Consider the following 23,524-nt stretch of genomic DNA (forward strand, 5'->3'; position numbering starts at 1 on the left):
ATATCTGTGTATGATTTATTATAATTCAGATGCTCTACTGACCGTTTTTGGAAAAAGTTTTCTTGTCATTTTTTCATAAATACAAGGTTCACATTTATGAAATGATGATTCATCAAAATCAGGTATTAATTGTAATTCAACAAGTTTTTCCATCTTTTTTAAGTTAATATGGTCAAATCTTTGGTGCCATATATTTATATCCACATTGAAGACAATATCAATATAAGCAAAAGTCAAAGTAAGTTTATTCATATCTGAGTCACAAATTTTAAATAATCCCTGATTCTGATCAAAGACCCTATCAAACAGGACTCAACCATGTTTTCCTATAGTGACCTTCCCTGGTAAAAAATGAACTTCAAAGCCCTTGGCAACCAAGGCTGGGACATACAATAGATTACATCTCGTTGAGGGTTCAAATAGGATATTGGACAATAAAACATTATTTTTTGTGGTTTCAATCTGATATGTCCCAACACCCATAACATCAGAGTAGGTGTTGTTTCTCATGTACACTTGATGTTCACCAGGTTTATAATCGATCATGTCCACCATCCACTCCTTTGTCATAACAATATATCGCTTTGCCCCAGAGTTCACCCACCAACCGAAAAGAGCTTGGTCTGCTTAAGAGCATTATGATATCACGCAGATAATATATCGCCTCTCTTTTTGCTGATTGCTTCCATTGTTTCTGCCAGTGTGATTATTTGTGCGGCTCCTGCAATCTCTCTTGAAGTATCCAAGTTTTCCACACTTGAAGCACTTCATTTGTGAGGCAGCTGACTGCGGCTTGCAGAATGTTGAACCATTTTTTTTATCAGATTTGTCATTTTCTTTAAAGTATTTCTTTTTGAATTGTGGGTGTCTCAAAGGGTTATAGCCTTTAGATGGTTCATCTTTAGTGAAGTGTAATTCGCTCTTTCGGTCTTGTTGCATGTGTTGTTGCTCAATTTTTAGTTGAGCAGGAAGTTCTTTCAAGGTTAGGTTTTTTTAATTCAACCTAAGAACATTTTGTACTATCTTTCAAGATGATGGTAAACTATGCAGAATTGTGGATATCTACATCCGATCAGGAATCATATTCCCAATAATTGTCATGTCCTTGGCCATAACCAGCATTTTGTTGACATGGTCAACAACATTGTCATTCTCTTGAATACAACATGAATTGTATTGTTCCAGGAGAAGTTGAATGTGTGTTTATGAGGTTGTATCATATTTCTTGGATATAGTGTCAAACATAGATTTTGCTGTAGGATAATCCTCAAAAACCTTAATGAGATCATCATCCATATATGTTAATATGATGGTTCTAGCTAACATTTTGTCCCTTTTGTATTTGGTGTATGAGGTTTTACCCTCGTCAGAAGCAATAGGACCAGGGTCACTCATCTCAGTAAAGGAATTTTTGATGCCTTGCAGAGTCAGAACAAGAGGAATCCTCCTCTTTCAAATGTGAAAATTTATGCCATTGAGTTTATCAGTTTTAGCTAATTCAGCAGCACAAACTCTACTTGTCATTTCTCTGTTGTTATTTTTTTTAATATGGCATAACATGATAAGTTTAAGTCCAACAATCAACAAGCAAAATAACAAGAGAATATCAGTCACAAATGCATAAAAGAACAACTTCGTAATCAAAAGAAAATTCATGATCAATATCTCTATTTTATGCAACAAAAAAAATGTATGGCAATCAAGCTCTTTGATTTTAATTGAAATTGAGCTAATTTGCACACTCTGACCACTTTTCAATAACTTCAGAAAAGTCAGAGAAAAGATTTGCAAGAATGATCTCCCAAAAAATGGGAATTAAAAAGGAATAAGGGGTTTTCTGCAAAAAATAGAAAAACTGACCCTGTTTCAGATTTTTTTTCTAAAACTGAGTCTTTTTCTGGAATTTCCAGCAAAAACTAGGACTTCTATTGTAATTAAGGGATACAGAAGGAATAATAAGGAAAGATAATGGTCTTACTATAATTTACCTCAGAAGGATATAAATGGTAATTAAATTTAAAGTAGGGGCATTAATGTTAATGAACTGAAAAGGGATACGACCAGAATTTCGGACAAAGACCAAAGGCAAAAATGTAATTTGACGTGGAAATCAATATATAAGCCGATCTTTTTTCGAAAACCGACAGAAGCTTCTATTTCGTTCGTTGGAGAAAGAAAAAAAATGATGATGGCATCGGATTTGTCCAAAGGTCACCAGAGCAGTCGCCGTCGGTGTTGCAGCGGAAAAAAAAATGAAAAGATGTTTATCCCCTTTTCCTCTTTTGTGTTTGTTTTGTTGTTGTTACAGTCGGTGGGATCGTTGTCGATTCGTTCGCCGGAGAGAAGACCGGCAATGGTGTCCTATTTCCAAAGGCGGTGAAGCTACGCAAAGGTCGTCAGAGCAACCTTGCCCTCTGTTGCAGCGAGAAAAAGAGGGGGGGGGAATCAAACAATGGTAATCCCCTTTTCCCCCTCTTTTTTTCGATAGTGAGAAAAAAAAACACCAGTAGATCGCCGGAAAGAAAAAAAAAGACTAAGCTATGCCGGATTTTGTTTTGTTTTGTTTTGTTTTTTTAGATCGATCGATGCCAGCGACCTTTTACATGAAAACAGAGGTCGCCAGTGACTAGCGACCCTCTGACGAAAAAGAAGAAAATTTCTTTTGTCCCCCTTTTTGTTTTTGTTTTTTTTATTTTATTTTGAGGTCCTCCGATGTCGGCGACCTCTTCTGATAGTTGGTTTTGTTTTGTTGAGGTCGCCTACTACAGGGCTCTCGCTCAACAAATCAAAGGTACACTGGGTTTTTCGACCATTTTAAAAAAAAAAGAGGACCCCGATCTCTTTCGCTTTGTTACAGAGGTCGGGGAATCAAACCCTTCATAAAAAAATTTGTGTTTTTTTTAATCCAGGTTAAAAACGAACAAAAAACTTGTTCTCCCCCTTTTTTATTTTATTTTTAATGATCGCCCTAGTTAAAAAAAATGGAGACCCTTTTTTTCGAAAACAGCAGAAGCTTCTGGTTGGTTTCTTCTGCCTGAGACTTTCTAAAAAAATGATGTAGATCCCAGATGGGATCTGTTTTTTTTTTGTTTTGCAGAGAAAAAAAATAACACTGGTGACCCCTAATGCTAGCGACCTTAAAAAAAGAGGATAGAAAGGTCAGAGAAATGACTCACCTCCTTGAAAGATTTGCCTGATATAAAAAAAGCACTGACCCTTTTTTTATCTGATTTTTTTCGGTGACGTTTGCTCGATGATTCAGAGTCAGTCTTGCGCACACCACTAAGGCTGGCTCTGATACCACTGATGGATCAAAATGAAGGAGAGAATAGGGGATTGAGATTGGTTTATGTAAACGGCCTGCTTCAAAAGGGGTTTCTACTCACACTTCAATATATCTGGTGAGTAATCTCTCCTTGTATATATAGAGAATGGTTGTTGAAAGTTTACCTCCCTTTGTCACCTGGAGCTTACCCAGAATGAGAGGATCATTCTGGATAAAGCCTTGATCCAAGGCAGTCTCAAACGTTAAAGGAAGAGTGGGCTCCCCTCTCTCTTTAACAGGTGAAAAATCTCCATGAAACATGGCCACGGTTACTAACAGCATGACCATCAGTATCTTTGTGAATCGGCCGATTTATATTGTATTGGCCCAAAATTGATACGCAACAAGCTAATTCGGTTTTACTTTTTATATATCTTTTAAAAAGGGTTTAAAATATTTCTTAATGTTATTTTAATGTTTTACGAACATCTATCATTTGTTGTTTAAAATTTAACCGATTCTGCTCATTCAATTTGGAGTCCGAATCAGCCGATTCTCTAAATCATTTTGAAAAATCAATTCAGGCCCAATACCGATTCTGATGACATTGAGTCTTGAGCAAGACTGGAAAAGGTATTCAGGGTGTGTTTGGATTAGTTGGATATTGGATTCCAGAAACATAATTCGTGTTCTTGATTATGCTGCTTTTGAGTGCCTTTTGAATGGGTCAGACTAAATAATCCTCATCTCTTTAAACGGATCCTAAGCATATGCAAATTTTCTTGGTGTAAGAACTCAAATGACCCAAGAATTTCAACTTCACATTAATTTTCAAGCCAAACTATCCAAACATGCCCATAGTGTGCATTTTTAAACTTTTTCGTATCTGTTTGAGTTAATTTTCCAACTCCAAAAGCATTTGTGGTTTCAGCAGCCAGCAGGAGTATCAACAGGTCGGACCTGGTTCAGACTCAGGTGGGTCCTAACCCATATCTGACTTTGAGGTGTTGGTACTGGGTTCGGACACTGGTCCAACCGAACCAACCATAAGAAAAAACATACCTGGGTCCTATAAAGATTACATGAATCAGACCCAGTCTATACCCGATAAAATAATATTTTTATCTTTTTTACATTGAAAATTTGTGGATCCTAATCAGAACTTTGGGCTGAACCTGAGTCTGGTATGAAATTTCAAAAAACTATACCCTGCTTCATATGCTAATCAGACACTTTATGTCAAACCTAGATTCTAATCAGACCTTTTTTTATCACCAAACAGTTACTTTATAGGGTACAATACAAGTCAGGTGTGGGTCAAACCCAACCCATTGACAGCCCCCACGTTCAACTTGGCATTTGTATTCTCTTGGCAGGAAAAATCTAGCTATAACTTTGTGAAAGCCACGAGAAAACATTTGTATTTATGATCTAAATTTTTGAAATAAATATGAGGCCATGAAAAACTACAAAAAAGTAGTATTGACATGTTAAAAGATATTGTGACTATGGTTTGGAAAGAAACGTCGAATATGGGTATGAGTATGGATTTAGGTCATAGTCTGTCATCTAGCAATGGCTGGGCAACAAACTAGCAGGGGTGCTTGCTCAAGAGCACCACCTTGCCGATTAGGCCCTGTTTGGGAGCCGGAGATGGTATTTAATGGTGTAATTAGTACCACCTACCCATACAGGTGCCGAGGAAACCTGTTTTGAGAAATGAGAATGGTGTTGAGAGTGCAGCTGAGTGATTTTCAACTATATCCTCACAAGGATGTAGTTGAGAAATCCAGCCTCATCCCCCATCACCCCTCTCATCTCATCTCATCTCCAACACCAGCTCCCAAACAGAGCCTATTTGACTTGGCATTACCAACAACTGGTGAAGTGCAGAAGTGTACAGTATTGTCTGTCCAGAGTTTAAACTCAATTGTTTATCTGTTTTAATTCATTAATGCTAATGACCCCGGGCATTAATTCAACAAAAGAAACGTGCATAATCACAAGCCACAATTAAAGTTTCTTTGTGATATTCTCACAAACTATGAATAATCACAAACTATAATCGTAAATGTTCTTGCAAGTTCATTTTCTCAAGATTAATCAATCTCATTATTGCACATGGCAGACGTCTCAGCTTTTCACGGTCAAGCAAAAACAAATTATGTAACTTCTCAAAGGATCCAATACTAGTGCCATTCAGAAAAAAGGTCAACTACATCTTTCATACTGCCTATAGAATCAGGCAATTTTCTTAATGCCTTACAACGGTTGAAGTTTAACTTCTCAGGATTGTCAAGCTTTTGACTGAATCTTAGGTCTTTCAAATCCTTGCACCCACACAAAGAAACCTGATGGAAGTTCTTTAAGAGTCATGTGGAATGGAAGTTTCCTTAGCTTAGGGCATTCCAATATGCTAAGAAAGCCAATCCCTTGAGATTTAGCAGATTCATGAACCACAACCAACTCTTTCCAGCCCTCCATAGTCAATTTGTCCAAATTTGGAAACTAGAAAAATCAGGAATCTTTTCAAGGTGCTCACAATGAGCAAGAGTAAGAACAGCCAGTCCTTTGAAAACCTGTCAATCCAAGAACTTGCATGAGAAAACAGTAAGCACTATTAACATATAAGGTACTAAACATAGATGTACTAGATACTAAAACCAACCTTGTCATCTAAGAAAGTCTTCTTGCTTCATACTTAGACAATTATGCTCTTGGGCAAGTCAAGAACTGCAATTTCTCAATATTAAAATAATCTTGTAGTAACTTCACTGGGGAAAAAACCCATGCCATCCTAACCTTCTTAGGTATATGGGCATATACTTGAATTGACCCACAAAGTTTGAAAAGTTGGCATGAAGTAACCTTAGATTGGAGTTGGACAATTGGGCCAAAGATTCAATGTCAGAATCTCTACCAGGTTCTGCTTTGAAATCGATGCCAGTGCCTTCAAAATTACTGTTCCCTGGTCAGCAATGCTAGTTAAGTAAACAACATGCAACTTTAAGTAAAAAAAAAAGGGGGGGGGGGGGGGGGGGGGGGGGGAAGGGTTAAGAAACTCACTTGTAGTAGTGTAGTGCTTGCCTTTTGATTGTCCAGTACTTCTTGAGAGCATAATTTACTATGCTTGCCAGGGTCAAAAGGGAGCCCTTCTTGAATAATACCTCAGTCCATTTTGCAACGCTTATCATGCATGTAGTTTTCTGTTTCTGTCAATTGTAATGAGAGGCCTGTGCAAACAAGAATTGGATTTCTATCCTTGGAAAGAAGTCACCTCATTGCTTCATGGTAGTTGCATTTTCTTTTTCCACACCAATTAAAAGTCATGAAATGCCAAGAAGTATCATTTTCTCTTCATCATCAAGTTCATCGTAACTTATTTTCAGCCACGTAGAAGAGAACTAATTTCAATCGGTCCAACAAATGTATTCAATCTTTTCCAAATACTTCAAGAGCTAAGGGTAGTAGTACACTGATCATCTACACAACTTTTCAAAGAACTCCACGTAAACTGTAATTTGTTGGTCTCTTCTAAAAACAATAATAATTAAAGAGTTGAAGTAATTGAATATCCAAAGGGCTTTCCATCCTTGGAAAGATATTACCTCATTGCTTCATATTAATCGCATTTTCTTTTATCATACCAATAAAAAGCCACGCAATGCTAAGAAGTATAAATTTATCTTCATCATCAAGTTTATCATAACTTATTTTCAGCCTTATAGAAGAGAACTAATTCCAAGTTGTTAAACAAAATGTAGTCAATTTTTTCCAATTTTCTTCTCGGACAAAAAATGATCCAAATACTTCAAGAGCTAAGGGTAGAATACTTATCATCTACACAAATTTTCAAAGAACTTCACACAAACTTTAATGTGTTGGTCTTTTTGACTAAAAAGTTGAAGATTTTGGAAATGATTCAATTCACTAAATTGATCCAATTACTTCAAGAGCTAATGGTAGTCCACCAACCATCCATACAAAGAGCTTCATGTAAGCTTTAATAAGGATGATAAATGAATAGTTGAAGTGAATGGATATGATTCAATTTATTAAATTGGAAATTTTCATGTTTACTCACTTCAAATACACTTGTGATAATGATTCACTTCTTGTCTACTAACTAACATAACAAGTTGTTTTTATGATCAACATCATCAAGAATAATAAGGACTCATTTTTCGTAAAATCTTTATTTAAATTTTTTGAGACCTTAACCGATGTCTTTGATTTTAAAAATTATATATTAAAATCTCAAAAATAAGCTTTTTTGTAAAGAAATCAGCCCTTTGCATTATTTTGATGACATCCGAGATGAAGCTAATAACATCAAAAAATTTTGATGTTCAGTAATATACTACCTTAGCAATGATATTTTCCTAATCCACTCATACCATCAATCTCAATTACTTGATTATCTTTCGCTTTAACTCTTAAAAATTTCATTATATCTGTTTTGTGAGGATCAATTCCGACAAGGTCATCAACAGCATCTACCGTAGCCTCGCTGAACTTGCTTAAAACCCACTTGATAATCAATTGTACTGTCTTGTCCTCATGCCTGCTGGTTTTTACAACAAACACAACAAAGAACATGCATCAGTAATATCACCATAAGATATACGGACATTTTTCTAAATAAATTGTGTCAAATGCTTTACGCATTAGTGCTAAGAGAATCACTTCCATATTGCATGCAGTATCCACAAGCATAGGCCACATCCCTCTTTCAAAATTCATCTACTTGCCAAAATATATCATTTTTTCTGTTTCTTAGTCCACAGGTAGTAAAACTAACCTGGGCCAAAATGGGTCAGTGCTAAACCCATTTGGTGCTAAACAGCGTGCTAAATGGTTTTTCAGCTTCTCGGGTGCTTTTTACGCTGTTTTTGTCCTATAAATGTATTGGGCATGGTGGATTTACTAAGAATCGACACTTGGTTCATGTGTTTTAGATTAAAAAAAAATGATGTTAGGAGCCTGGGAAATTTACAAATATTTTGGACCGTTGTTTTTTAGAACTTTATAAAAACCCACCCCTGTGTTGGAATCAAAGGCTTCAAGAGGTCATAATTTAAAAATAAAATGAAAAAAGCCCCAAAAACCCATTTGGCACGCTATTTAGCACCAAATGGGTTTAGCACCGATCCATTACTCCCAATCTGCGTAGGATGTGGGTCTGAATTGGACCTGGATAAGTTAACCTAAAAAACAAATTAAACAATGTCTATATTGGATCTGGGTAGGACCCGGATAGACCTGAGCCTCACTCAGACCCAATAGTTGTTTGAACAGGGCCCTGGTCATCAGCGACCCGATTGTATAAAGCGTCGGATATAGTATCCGAACAAGAAACCCAACTCAGGGCATAGCAGCCATGAAATCCGGATCTAGTAAGATTCCCATATCCGAAACCAAACCCGATAGACCTTTGCGGACATTGGTGGACAATTATTGACGATTTGTTGAAAATATGATAAAAACAAAATCAAACTTTAAGAGCCGTTCTAAGCGATAAAAATATTGCGATACTATTGTTTAAATAAAAATATTATAAATTTATTGTGATATTTACTTTTTATCGGCAAAATATAGAAAAATGTTATTTTAACTTTCATATATTCTGTGAAATCAAACCTCGACAAAGAAGATCCTATGGCAAGTTAAAAAAAAGGTTTTTCAGGAAATTCCCGATAAAGTATCGGCAGGAATAAAAAGCAATAAAAATTATATACAACTGTAAAGGAAAACATAAAATAAAAAAAAAAGTGTCCTTATCGAGCAGATTTCATGATTAAAACACGATATTTTGAAAAAACTATGGCGTTTTTCAGGTTTTTTCAGGGATGCACAAGTTTTTGAAAATATCACTATAAAATTGCATATGAAAATATTACGATTTTTCATTACACAGATCTTTAGTCTTTTCTACTAAAATTGATTGTTATTTTCTAGATATTTTATTTTACTGAGATTTTCCCCATAAAAAAAGGTGAAATTTTCGAAAAGCTTCACAATCTTACTAGAATTTAACGGCAAAATAACTGCCTTTGACGCTATTTGCGAAACCCACCTCAGCAAGACGGTGCTGAACTCCAGCGGAGCCTACCGTACATCACCGGGTTGGATCTGTTCAGGTCCAACCTTGGTGGTTGCCAACTCATGAGAGAGAGAGAGAGAGACGCACCCTTCATCGTCGGCGCCCGAGAAGACGCAGCCGTCGATCTCCCTCCACGCCCTCACCTCCTCTTCGGATCGGATCTCATGGATCCAAAACGCCGGTTCGAAGCGTCCGTTCTGGCGCCGGACGTCGGAAAAAGGGACGACGCAGTAGGAAAGGGGAAGGATGTTGACGGCCTTTCGGCATTGTACGATCGCGGCCAGATCCGAGAGACACCAATCCGCTGTCTCCCCGCCACCGTCAGATCCCTCCGCCAGCTCACGGATAACGTTGAGATGGAGGGCGTCGCATGGTCGCGCCGTGAAGCTCCTACTTGCCCGGTCCTCATCCTCCCTGATGAAGCCGAGGAGAACCTGCAGCTCCTGCGAAGAGCCCATCGACGGCAGAGATCAACCCGGGCATGAGCTCATGGAAGGGTGCAATCAACACGATGAGACTGCTCTTGAGATGGAGAGATCCGGGGAGCGCTGGTGCTCTTCTTATACAGGGAGGCAGAGGGTTTAGGTGAGAAAAAATGTTTATTTTCGGGTAATTTACAAATGCTTAAATATACCCTTGGTTTTCAAAATAACCTCTAAGCGTCTTCCCCTGGGCAACCGGCCGGCAGCCCGATGGGCCAAGCCAATCCGGACCGTCATGGCCGAGTTTGGGTTTTGATTTTAGGCATGGACCCGTTAGGTACCAGGCCAAAACCCGGCCCATTATATACGTGGGCTGGGCTTCAACCAGCTCGATGAGCATGAGTTATTTATTAATTTATTTAATAATATAAAAAAAATTTAAATTAACTATCACATAATAACTTGGATAACTATTACTATTCACCTTATCGGTTGCATGAGAACTTGTTATTTGTTAATTATTATTATTTATCTAATTAGTTACACTAATTAAGAATTAGTTAGATGAGAACTTGATATTTTTTGGTTAACTCATAATTTCAGTCAAGCATTTATGCATTTTAAGATTGAGTCACATTGGCTCGAGGCCATGGGCTTCTCTTCAAACCTGACCCGTTAAGAACCGGGCCAACCCGGTCCATTCCACCCATTTTTTTCTTTCACCACTTCCAATTTAATATAAATATTAGGTAGCTGTTTGATTGTGAAAGTTGCCGAGAAGTTAAAGCTACCATGATGTGAATAATATAAGAATTCTTTTTCTTATTTTACCCCATCAAAAAAAAAAGATTTATTTTTATTTTTTTTCAAATCTACTAAATTATCATAATAGGACAAGGCGTGTCCAGGCCATAGGGACGTGATAGGTTCCACTCTGCCTCCTAGACTCGAACTCCACGTAACTATATAAGTGAATGAAAGAAACAAGCTCGCTTCCGGGTTTTGTAAAAATCCAGCGGGACCTGTCAAATTGGTAAACGTGGCAATAGGCCATTGGAGACTTGATTTGTGCGATTTATAAATTAGCATGCTTTGGCTTCTTTGCAGACGTGTCCACACGACATTTGGCTTTTACTTCAATGAGTGGGTGCCGGGCAATTAAAAGAGCATTGATTCACCGATGAGTGTAGTTGAGTAGTGGGCAGGTCGCGTTGAAATGTGGGTCGGCCTCAATTATTGAAGAGTAATGAATGGGCGAAGTGCCCATGCACTACTTTAGGTGAGCATGATTTTGGACCGTTCGATAAACATAAAGAAGAGTTCTTCAGTCAACGGATCGAATGTAACCCGATATCCGACTCGAATCCAAATTCTATTAGTCGGATTTGATAGTCAATTCCGGATCGGATTAAAACTGGGATTCGGATTTCGGTGCTAATTTTGTATTGAAATCCCAATTCGAATCAGATTAAAACCCGAATCCGATCAAGTGTAGACATCGGGCTTGTTAGTGTTTGTATCAGTGTATCCTCATGTGTCTAATCATGTCACCAAGAACGCCCAGTCAAAATGGCATCTCCCCTTGTGACATGGGAGAGCAGATCAGGTCCAAGAGACCTTGGATACCGTCCATCATCAAAACGAATGGCAGCTAAGAGCCATCCGAAGTTTCTTGTTTAAAGTGAATCTCAGCCGTTCACCACTGATGCCAACGGCATCCAAAATTTTTGTGGGACCCATCTAATTTTTTTTTTTTTAGACAGAGGAAGATGGGGTTAAGCAGACCCTACCAGTAATACAACTATACCATTGAGATTTGAACTTGCAACGTCCAACACATGGTGACTTGCAGTAACTGCTCCTGCCAGACAAGCGGAGCCCCCTGTTGGTGAGACCCATCTAGGTTGGGTCCATCTTTTTTGACAACTTTTGGGTTCTGTTAATCTTGATGATGAATGGCATCCAAGGCACCTTGGACAATTTTTTGTCCAAGGTCACTTGGACCTGATCCGCTCTGGCAAGGCATGCACACTGTGTATCTAGAACTTGCAGTTTTCAAGATGAACCACCTTCATCGTCGGATCTTTATTGTACTGAAAGGATATGGTACTGCAGATGTGCTCCGAGTGGTTGTTAGGAGCTGTCAGTGCAGGTGGTGGGAGGTTGCAGGTTCAAAACCCAGTGGTACGTTGAATAATAACTGGTAACCCTGGCTTGCCTTTCAAAAAAAAAAAAGAGAAAAGAAGAAAATAAAGGAGTACTTAGTGCATACGTTGGGACGTTGCAAGTTCAAATCCCAATGGTATGGTGGTACAACTGGTGCGAGTCTGTCTAACCTCAGCTTGCCTATGAAAAAAAAAAAGAAAAGTTAGAAAGCAATGTACTTAATACGCCTTGGCTTGAGACCTAGGCTTCCTTAAACCTTTGATATTACAAGTGTCATCAATATTCTGAGTCTATTTAGTTTTTATCGCATTAAACTGAAAATGACATTTAGATTTCAATGGATCATGATTGTATTGTCATATCAATGGACTTCTATGTTTTGTTTCTATTTTCATTTTTTGATAGATTATGATACTTTTTTTTACAAATTTCTCTCTCTCTCATCGAGATCCAGATGTAATACCCCCACATTATATGATTTACATTTTGAATCTAGGATGAGCACAGATCAGAAAGAACGTAGAACAGGTGCTGATAAGAACTCTGAACTGCTTCAGGCCCATGTGCAAACATTGTCACAAATCTCAAAATCAACATTTCTCACCAAAGGAAAATCTTGTGATAAATTAAAAAAGTTGGGTTTTTTTTTTTCAACGAATCTCAGAAAATAATGGTATATTTTAATTTAAAATGCGTATAAGAAAATACATAAAAATATAAGAAACACTAACAAAACTATAAAAATAAGTATCAAGATAATATTGCAATAAAAAACATGATAATTTAAAAATAGGCAATATTTTGAAAATAACATGGTTTTCAAAGGATTAAACTTGGTTCCGAAAGTCTCCTGATAAAATAGCCCCCCTCCCCCTACGCCCGGTCCCCGATCCCTCCCTCAACTCTTGGCCAACACCACCCGTGCCCTCCTCTACTCTACCACCCACATCTGCAACCACCACCAAGAGAGAGACGGAGGGGAAACGACGGGTCGGGTTAGCACAATGGTGGGACCCAGCCAGGACACGTGTTGCTAGGGGTGCACACGAGCCAGGCTCGAGCCAAGCTTAGGCTCAAAAAGCTGGGCTCATTTAAAAAAAGGTTTGTAAAAAAAATTGAAACAAGCGTGTAAAACGTTGGGAATTGAATTCATCCCCTCAAAGAAAAACACATTTACACCCTAACAACTTCGGTGAAGCCAACTTAAGTGAATTAAATGGAATAAAAATTATACATATAGTAAAACTTTTCATGATAACTGCATTAACCGAACTTGACCAGCTTAATCAAGTTTTAAAGCTTGATCAAGCTCGGCTCATTTATATTTAACAAGCCCGAGCTTTCAAGCTCAGCTCATTTACTTACCCCACAAGTCTAAGCTGAGCTTAATTGAGTCAAGCTCGAGCTAGCTCGGCTCGTTGTGCACCCCTACTAGTTGCGTTCTGGCTGCTGGGTCACATTAGCAATGTCAACCCGATCAGCTCCCCTGATGAGGTATGTGTTACATGTAATCAGGTCAATCGAAATTTGAAAAAAAATAGATGCAAAGCTGCATAACGAATTTGAAACCGATTACTAATCAGATGACGCCTGCTTTAGCAAATCTGACTAATCATATACAGACGGCATTGGATGTTTGACCCAGATCCCTAACCGCCCCAAAGGGGTTAGCCTAGTTGGAATGGGTCTCGGCTATCAGGGTTCAACTCCTGCAGGTGCTACCCCTTGCGAAAGGGCCAAAGCAGGGCAACTCTCTTGGGGGAAGGGTTGTGCCACGGGTTTACACCACCAAACTCGTTTGGTAGGAGCAGTTAGTGCAAGTCACCTTGTGTTGGGACGTTGCAAGTTTAAAACCCAATGGTAAGAGTTGTATAACTGGTGGGGGTCGGCCTAACCCCAGCTTGCTTCGTCAAAAGAAAAAGGGTCTCTGATTCCAGGGGCAGTTTCCACATTCCCGCATGGAAAAAAAAAGAAAAATTTACATCCCTAACCAGGTTGTGTTTTCAAAGACCAGCTTGACATTCCTAAGCTTGATGACCACAGTCTGTGTATGGGTGTGGGCTGTGGAGCTCATTGCCTGATTCTATAGTGAGAAGCTGGCGAATGGAGAAACAAAGATGGCCAGTCAGTATTCTCAGCATAGACAAGCTTGTTACCATAAGAAACTTAAAAGGGAAAACTTTAAATCCTTGTTCTTCCCATCAAACTAGAAGTAGCTTTGAAATCACAGACCAGCTTTGCAGATGAATTCCAAACTGCTAGTTGACACTTGCATGCAAAACCAATCTACAGAACCTTTTACATTGTGCTGCTTTTGGCTCTTAAATCTGATCACCTTCAGAGTCTTCATCATCATGATGTTGAATACCATTTTCTTTCTTCTTTCCAATGGAAGCACTAATCAAGGAAACCAACTTTTTGGTAGCTAGCTGATGGATTCAAAAGCAAAATGCGAGCCTATTAGTATTGAAGTGCTGAATTCTTTGGCTCGGTCGACATGCTCATATGTTGTGGTTTTCTGCTCAAATTCCTTCCGTGAGAGTGAAAACTTTGTCAACCAAATTTGGAGGCAAGTGAGACACTGCAGCTTCAATTTCCTGAAAACAAAACAACAGTTCAAAACTGTCACATGGACACGACTAAAAGGACATGGGATTCACTATTCTTCTGTAATTTTCCATTAAGAATAATATGCAAGAGGACATGACATGGAGGTAAGCTGGAGTATCCCTGTGATATAAGTTAAAAATTATGGACATGCCCCAATATTCAAGTATGACTATGCCCCAACATGGGGTTGTCTCTTTTCAAACCAAATAAGAGGAGATCAGACCCAACATAGGCCAGATTACACGCAGGCTCAAATATGCCATGCCGCTGAAATTCTAAGTCACATTCACAGGTCCTTCTAAAGAGGATAGCTTAAATTAGAAAAGTCATACTATAAGAAGACGACCTAAAAGCTCACATCTTTTGTGTAACGAGCTGAAAAATGGATAAGAAGAATTGCTCTGTTCTGGAACCTGTCTGCATAGTTCACAATCTGCAAACAAGAAGAATTTGCCAGAAGAGTGATCTATGGTGTAATACAAAATGAATGTCTCTTTAATACCCGGAGATCGTAGTTTAACATATACATTAGTATCACCTCAGACAGATGAGTATGACCGTAGTCTCTTGCATGCTCTATCTTTATTGCATTATCTAAGAATGTGCTCTGCACAAGCAAAAGAGAACATTAGAAATATTTGAAGTGAAGGTGAGTATCAAGTAGACTCAGGTGCTCATACTACAGGCAAGCAACAGTTGAGGCTCAAAACCCCTTATAGTTACTCAGGTACATGTACATATAAGAATTATAGCAAATAAAGCATCATCATTGAAACTTTAAGTCCTTACATAGATGATGTTTTGTGTGGGGTTCAACATAACTATTCACATAGAGAGGTTGAGTCAGGTATCCTAAATGCTGACATCTGAGTTGGGCAAAAAACTATTAAAGATCTTCTAATCAATACACAAAAGGATAACTAGACAGACAGAGTAATGAAAGCATGGCTTCAGACAAACACAATGTTGTAAAAATTGTAATGTGGGAGGGATAAGGACACAAGGACAGTCACACTTCTAACTCAATACATGATATAGTTATCACTATTTTTAAGGTAGTGAATGTCTCCAACAGTGGTCAACAAGTTTTGATGCCCTACATTCAGGATAAAATGAGTCAGTCACTGCTGTTCTTTGATTAGCTTGCAAGTTTGCAACATACAGTACTCTATCCCTCATGTTGACCAACAAGATGAGAGAATAGTGTCATATTCCATTCACGATAATCTAGTGCCAATTTTATACAATTTATCATATAACGAAGCAGGATCAAAATGACAGCTGAGGTGACACAACTGCTCAAGGATTGAATCTGTGAATGAGACTTTTGATAAGGAATTGATCTTATGAAGCAACTCAACAGAGGATCCAGAAAAGCTCCCTGTCAATTTTGAACTTTTTATTGATCAAGCTGTGAAAATTCACAAGGCAATGTAAAATGAAGGCAAAATCTTGCTGATTCATGCTAAAGGATGTAGGGAAAGTGCTTCTCTGCATATTTTACCAATCATTCACAGCATTTATTCTCACAGAAGCAAATAGAAGAAACTTCCAGCAATACTGGAAGCTACAGCATCATAGATTTTTTTTAATCACTAATTAGCACAAGCACAGTGATGTCTATTGAATAAAAAACCTATGAAGCATGATGGTAAAATGGAGGCACGTATCCAGCCTAGATAATCATGAAAGTTAAATACATGTCAGAGCTGACATGCATTTAAGCTATGCCACACAGATACTCAATTTTGACTCATATTTTGTATCCCATTATATGCAAGTCATATTGGAAACTTCCTAAAAGGGATGTTCCCTGCATCCACGGCCATATCCATGTGACATAGCATTTAAGTAGTTCTTATTAGAAAAAATAACACCAAATAGGCTCAAATAACTGTAATAGAAATTTTTATGGAAATTTCTTATATGAAGAATTTTTTGATATTAGCTTGCAGTCAAAGCTTGTCAGCTTTTATGGCAGAGTTCTCCAGCAATATCACTAGTCCAAAGTGTTTCTGACCAGGTGAACCATGTTGATGTACTGCTATCCTGAATGCTGACAGCAAGCTAGAACAAAGACAAGGACAGCACACAAATTTTTCTCCTTCCAACAACACAATCTAAACTTCATTGCAGTGGTGGATGATGAATTGATGAGGGTAATTTTGTTTTAAGTGCCATAAACTACATAGTCCCTTCACCAATAATTCTATCAACCTGGTAGTATGACAAAAGAGTCAATCTATGGAGGCACAAAAAATGCTTTAAATCTCAGCAGGTAAGTCGAATTGAGAGAGAGAGAGAATGATAAAACAGTCACCAGTATTGTGTTCACATTAATATCAGTGAGGTTTCTCAAGAAAATCATGGAAATCTTCAAAAATCAAAATGTATAACAATAACTAAAAAAATAAAAATAACTAAATTTCTCATAAAATATCATGATGTTATTGTGATCTAATGTGATATTTTCATTTTAGAGTTTTTTAATTTTCATAACATTTGAAGTTTTTATTATTATTATTAAGCTTTGAAAACACAACAAACTCAAAATATCACAATACTTGGTTACCCTGATGAATTCTTAATTGGAAGTTCAAGGTATTAAGTAGACACAATGCAATACCTCCATAACAAGAATTCTTGCTTGTAAAACATCACTATTATCTGGGTCAACAATGAAATCAGACATGGTGTCGCCTGTGAATGCAATTTCAGGTGATCTGACTGTGTTGGTAACCTGCCATGTTACATTCAAATAAATAATTGCTGAATAAGAGAGGAGCAGAGGACTAGGTTTACTGGTTGCCTGCTTAAACAGACCTCCACACCTGATAGTTTCAGGTTCTTAATCTCATTTCCAGAAAGTCCAAGAAACTCCAGCTTCAGTTTCTGTTTTACAGAATAAATTACATAACCCTGCATCAAATTTATAATTACAAAAATAAGCACACTAAAAAATATACAGGAGATGAAGCAACCAAAGAGACAACCAAAGCCTCACTTACTTGACTTGGTATAACATGGTATGTCCTGAAAGGTCTAACCACAAGGTCCCTTCGAAACTGAAACTCCTCTCCTGTGGTTGGATGCAGTTAATCGCAAGAAGCTTAAAAAAAAATCTGAGCTATACGACTAAGAAAATCTAGGAGCTTTACCAACTTCTAAATCTATAAGCGTGTGTTTAAGTTCTGACCGATCCATTTCCTTGTGAATTTCAAATAGCTTCTGTACACTGTCTTTTATAGATCTGGGAACAAAAATAGTTGGGGGCTTCATGCTATACAAGCCACGAGTTGCAACATACATCGGCAGTCCTCCCTAACATAAAAAGAAAGTTTAATCACTGAAAAAAACAATTAAACCACGTCTTCATCAGGCAAAAAAATAGGCATCCACAAATATGTACATTAAGATAAATTCAACAGTGATAGCCATTTATTAAGCTTGACCCTACAATAAAAGAGAGATAGAATGCTAATAGTTGACTAAATTTGAAAAAGGGAAGGGGGGAAAACACTCAGCATCCTGGACCATCTCTCTCAAGTCTCACCCTGTATGCAGACCAAAGGTAGAATAATATGGTGTATAGAATTTTTTGGAAAAATATACAAACTTCTATTAGTGATAAAATGAAAAAAGATAAAGGAAATGTCAGAAAATTAAAACCAATGCATTCTTTCTCCTGTTCAATCCTTGTGAATTAGCCCAACATGGACAAACATGCATGGCATGTTATTATTATAATCATCTTCCCCGAAAATTTAAACAAAAAGGTTGTGAGTTCCAAATCAAGAAGGCTACTCATCTCGGCCGTCCTGGGTAGAGTAGCAAGTAGCACTATGTATGTAGGGCCGTAACATAACTTAACAAACTGAAACAAGTAAACAAGCACACAGCATTAAGGACCAAAAATACAAAGGCAATATTGAAAACCAAGATCTCTTCATGTAGCCAGCCATTTCTTGTATGTGAAATACATACCATAATGTGTCTTTTGGCATTCAGTGACATGGACGTTTATACCCTGCCTAAAATGGATGCTCCCATCCATCTAATTCATTTAACAAATTACCGGGTGATATTTTTCTATCATGTCCTAGAGAGGCCCAAAAGATGAAAGTGCTCAGTCACTCCTAGTGCATAATGATGCTGCCTAGGTTCTAGATGGTTTACCAACAGCCTTCTTTCAATCTAAAAAACAGGTTGGTAAAGCTCCTTTACCCTCCACAGAATTTTAGCAGTGAGGTCATTATTTTTACACCAACACAATTGTTTTCTCATCCGGTTACGAAGGTGGGTGATGTGGCCAAATAAAAATTCCATTCATGGGTGTAGAGAATATACCGCAACTCATTGATTAATTAGGCCTATCATTGCCAATTCATCCATAACTCCAGTCCAGCTGCTTGAAATAAGAATGGATGGAAATCGAATCCCATAGTCTGTTTGACGTGGGTCACAGCAATGCCTCCCATCAAGATTCATTAAACACAATCCCCACTTCATTATACAGAATTTCTTTGTGTGGGGTAGCCATCTAAAGCTCTTATATCATATGAAACATAACATTCTTGCTTTCATTTCCCTCTGATTCCCATAAAAGTGATGAAATTAATTAACAACAAATTGAAATTTATTCAACTTCATTAGTCTGAAAAGCAAATAGGCATGCCATCGATAACCATAACATTCAATAACTACATACAATTAAGATCTATATCACACTAATAACAATAACTAATTGGTAAAAAGCAATTCTCTACATAAAGGAGTTTTCTTTTCTTTTTTTCCTTCTATTTGCATTTAAAGGATAATAGCTGGTTGGTTATCTACAAGTACAAGTTGATCCCAGTGGAAAGCTTAGAGACGAAGACCAATGTAGTGCTCTGAGAGTGACCTTCCCAATCAAAAGCTTAGGGCCAAACATGGGACTTGGTCTGACCTCTCTACTTACTGCCACTACATCCTAAGCAGTACGAACGGCAGGGTCCAAGATGCGACTAAAATGGGAATTTTATCCTAATAGGATCTGTTTCATTAGCTTTGATCTGACTCGATCCGGTCACCTGAGTCTCGGTTAGCTTCATGTCAAAATACGGGAGACAGTGTCACGGTCCATATGACTACCGTCTCCATGCTCAACTAGGGCTAGTAAACAAGCTAAACGAGGTGAGTTTGAAGTGTTCAAGCTTGGCTCATTCATGTGGCGAGTCCACAATCAGACTGAGTTAGACGAGCCGAGTTCAAGTCGACTTGTTTATAGGAGAAATACATTGTTTTAAAGCTGGGAGAAAGAGGATTATTGATGTAAATGCTCGCGGCAACAAGCCGACGATACGCTCTGATACCCAATGATGCGGACTCAGCATAGGAGCTGATCCACGATCTAAGATCCAATTGGATCTCGATACGCGTGGAAGCCATTAATATGCAGGCGAGTCTGCGCAGGACTCTGGAAATCGGAAATTTGGGGCCCAAGCACTCTGTTTTGACAGAAGTGGCCCAAACGAGAAAGTTGCATGACGTGCACACCTTTCTAACGGATCCGAAATCACAGAAATTGGAGTTGTACTGTCTGATCCACAAACGCAAGACTGGACCAGTAAGACTGGCCTTCAACAGACTCTCCGGATTCGGCAGGCAGGCAGTTTGAGAAATAAGAAATACGGAACACTATCCAAAAGTGTTTTGTACAGGACAGGACTCAGATGGATTATGGCCATCCGAGACTTAACAACGAATTTTGAGGACACAGGAGTATGAATCATGTAAAAGCTTCAACAACAATATTGACGGTATGAGTCTTAGCTTTCCAGCAAGCTAAAGAACACCATAATTCGACCAGTATCCAGGCCGATACGGTCGATTCTCTAGAGTTGTCTTAGACAACTCGAGAACAGGACAACTTGTTTCTCAACAAAAACCGAGTATAAGCAAACCAAGACTTCAGGAATTTAAAACCAGTTCGAGATCAACCATTAACATAAAAAAACCTCAGAAATTTCATTCATGAACTTTAAACAACAGTTCTTGCATACAGTTTAACCATAAACAAAATAAAAGAAAGCAACAACACAATGAAGCTCAAGATTGAACGATCTTATCTGATTGAAGCCAAAGGAATGAGCAATTGAGGAGGAGGAGCCTCCACCACGAGTTCAAATGCACCAGGAAGACACAAACTTCCACCGAAATTTCTCAGCAACGAAGAACCACAGTCACCTTCACCACCAAGATCGATTTTTTCTTTGGAGAGTGTCCACCATATCAAAAGTCAACTTTTTTTCAAAGAGGAGCAAAAGGCCCCGACCTAATTTTTCTGTTGGAATTTAAAGGGCACAAAGAGAGCAAGTTCTCTCATTGGCCACGTGAGAGGTAGTCTCCCTTGAGGCCAATGAGGGCAGCTTCCATTGAGGCCAATGAGGGCGGCCTCCCTTTAGGCCAATGAGAGAGCTTAATTCAAACAAGTTCTAACTCTCATTGCACCTCAAGTTGGCCCAATGGCACAACCCCCTTTTGAATTAATTGGACCAGTTGGGCGGCACCTCAATCACGCCCAATGAAGATGGGCTGATGTGGCTGGTCAAGGGAAGTTTGAATATCATTGACCCCAAGTCTATATTGGTCCAGCTCTAGGGCACCAATATGGATCCAGTTGGTGGTATTAGATCTTGTTACAAGATCCAAACTCAAATTGGATCTTTACACACATATTACTCTGGATCCAACATCAAAATTGTAAAAAATAAAAATATAACTACCAAATTACCACGTACACCCTCTAGTACTACAAAAGATCCTTCAAGGCACTAGAACTATCCGAATCCATAAAATCTGACACCTAAAAATATATATACTTAATATGATTCCTGAATATGACAAAATGGAATCGAAAAACAAAATTATAATCTCTGAGAAGATAAATGCAAAATATCTCAGAATTTGACATATGATATTTAACGTGGATTTGCGTTGGCAGATATCCAATTGGACCCAAATAGTCCTACACGATTGGATCGGCCATGGATCGTATCTTGGATTGGATCTTGCGAATTGGATTTGAATCCAATTTGTCTTCAAAGCTCGGATCTTCAGGATGCTCTGCATCAATTACAAAAAAATACATGCAAAATATATTTCTTGCTACAGCTTATACGAGCCGAGCCAAGTACCTATATTTTATATTCAACTTGCTGAAACTTTTTTACGAGTTTGAACGAGCATTTTACAAACCGAACATGAGCCGAACCACAAACAGATCAGATTGTTTTCCAGTCCTACTGATTCCGGAGTCCACCGAGACAGGATCGAGTCCACCTAGTCTAGTTGAGTCTTATTTTTCATTTTCTGATTTGGTTCTACTTATATTTTGGTTTTGAATCATCTTGTTAGATCCATATTGTGATAAATTTTAGAAGGTCAATCAAGATTAGATGGAATTGGAATATGAGAAATCTTTTAATTTACTGAGTTTCTCATTATTTTCAATTATTTCTTGCATTTTTTTTATTTCTGTTTATTCTTAGATAATCTTAGATAACCTAGCTTTAGCTTTGGGTATCAAATCTGTAAGTTTCAGGAACGTTTTTCCCAAGTCACTATATCAATATAAGAATAAATGAGAAACCATTAAAAAATTTAATAAAACTAGAAATCTTCTCATATTACAACTCTGCCTAATCTTGATAAACCTTTTAAAACTTATCCTTTCATAATATGGGTCTAACAAGATTATTCAAAACCAAAATTCAAATAAAACTAAATGCTTAAATAGAAAATGGGACCTAACAAGAATAAGTAGACCCAGATCTGTCATACTCCGTTCCTGCATCACTTACCCTCTACTCAAAACAAGTCGTCCCGACTTGGCCGATCACCGGTTAGCGACGGAACCGGATGATCGCTCCACAATTATCTGGAAAAGCAGTGAAAAAAGAAAACCTCGAAAAAGCAATTCTTTTCGAGACGGTGGTGATGATGACAACGACGAGAGATAGAGAGATAGGGAGAGCTCACGATGTGATCCATGTGGCCGTGGGAGATGAAGAGGAACTCCTGGGCGATGGCGCGTTGTGGGCACCGCCCGATGTCGAAGACGATCTTGAGAGTGGGGAAGATGACGCACGTCTCCTGGCCTCCGATCGACAGCCCCTCCACCGGGTACCCTTCCATCTCCATCCCAACTCCCTTCTCCTTCTTCCTCCTCCTGTCGCTACTGTTCCCGGGCTCCGAGTTCCCGCTTTTACCCATATTCTCCCAAACTCGAAACTTTCTTGCGGAAGAAGAAAGGCAACTTTAATTTCCCAACCCAACAAGATCCGGTTTTAGATAAAAGAGAAAAGGAACGAAAACTTATTAGTAATTGGAATCGGACCGAGTATGGATATCTTTCAATATGCACATTTCAAGATCCCATGGGCGTCATCTCTTGTGCAAGCTAACGTGACGACTCTTTGGGGTTTGCCAAGACAGCCACCACAAACTACGGCGGGCGGAGTAAGCGCGGCTAGGTCCATGATTATGAGGTAGGTTTTTCAGGGCACGTTTGAATAAGAAAGACGTAAAAAAAGTGATGCAAACTAAAAAAAGTTTTTTTTATCCTTTTAAAATAAACTTTTTAGAGAGTTTTTTTTTTTAAACTACACATTTTTATAGGAAACATTTTGTCAATGAAAAGGGTGAAGGAAATTTTTTATTTTTACACTCTCCAACTTAGAAAGAGACATAGAGTCTCACCTAGTAACATTTAAAAGTGGGGTTAATACGAGTCAGATAGATTTTTTCCTACTTAGAAAGAGAGATAGGAGTTGTTGCAACGATCATAAGGTTATACCGGGAAAAAGTGTAGCTATATAACACAGAGTCTTAATTTTAGATCTTAGAATTAGAAAATGCCGCAAAAGGGATAGACATGGGATAGATCATAGAATTAAGTGGTGGACACTGAAAGAAACT

General features: G+C 38.2%; 2 protein-coding genes across 3 annotated transcripts; both read right to left on the minus strand.

Annotated features, from left to right (window-relative positions):
- Positions 1–5,353: 5,353 nt before the first annotated feature.
- On the minus strand, positions 5,354–9,900 carry LOC149833720 (disease resistance protein RML1B-like). Of its 2 annotated transcripts, none has more exons than XM_090010971.1 (4): positions 9,456–9,900; positions 6,332–7,829; positions 5,934–6,215; positions 5,354–5,844 (listed from the first exon to the last, which is right to left on the minus strand). In XM_090010971.1, exons 1-2 carry the CDS (start codon positions 9,824–9,826, stop codon positions 7,631–7,633), a joined length of 570 nt encoding a protein of 189 aa, XP_089867097.1. In that variant the 5' UTR covers positions 9,827–9,900; the 3' UTR covers positions 5,354–5,844; positions 5,934–6,215; positions 6,332–7,630. The 2 variants fall into 2 exon arrangements, with proteins under 2 accessions (XP_089867097.1, XP_089867096.1); XM_090010970.1 differs by having other exon boundaries at positions 5,934–6,233.
- A 4,199-nt stretch (positions 9,901–14,099) lies between these two features.
- TRZ1 (tRNAse Z1) lies at positions 14,100–22,820 on the minus strand. The gene is made up of 8 exons (XM_090010973.1): positions 22,586–22,820; positions 17,725–17,887; positions 17,575–17,645; positions 17,390–17,485; positions 17,193–17,306; positions 15,105–15,173; positions 14,925–14,999; positions 14,100–14,553 (listed from the first exon to the last, which is right to left on the minus strand). Exons 1-8 carry the CDS (start codon positions 22,817–22,819, stop codon positions 14,479–14,481), a joined length of 897 nt encoding a protein of 298 aa, XP_089867099.1. The 5' UTR covers position 22,820; the 3' UTR covers positions 14,100–14,478.
- Positions 22,821–23,524: the final 704 nt, after the last annotated feature.

This window comes from Nuphar pumila, chromosome 6 (assembly GCF_984573655.1).
Source record: "Nuphar pumila chromosome 6, dmNupPumi1.hap1.1, whole genome shotgun sequence".
NCBI lineage: Eukaryota > Viridiplantae > Streptophyta > Magnoliopsida > Nymphaeales > Nymphaeaceae > Nuphar > Nuphar pumila.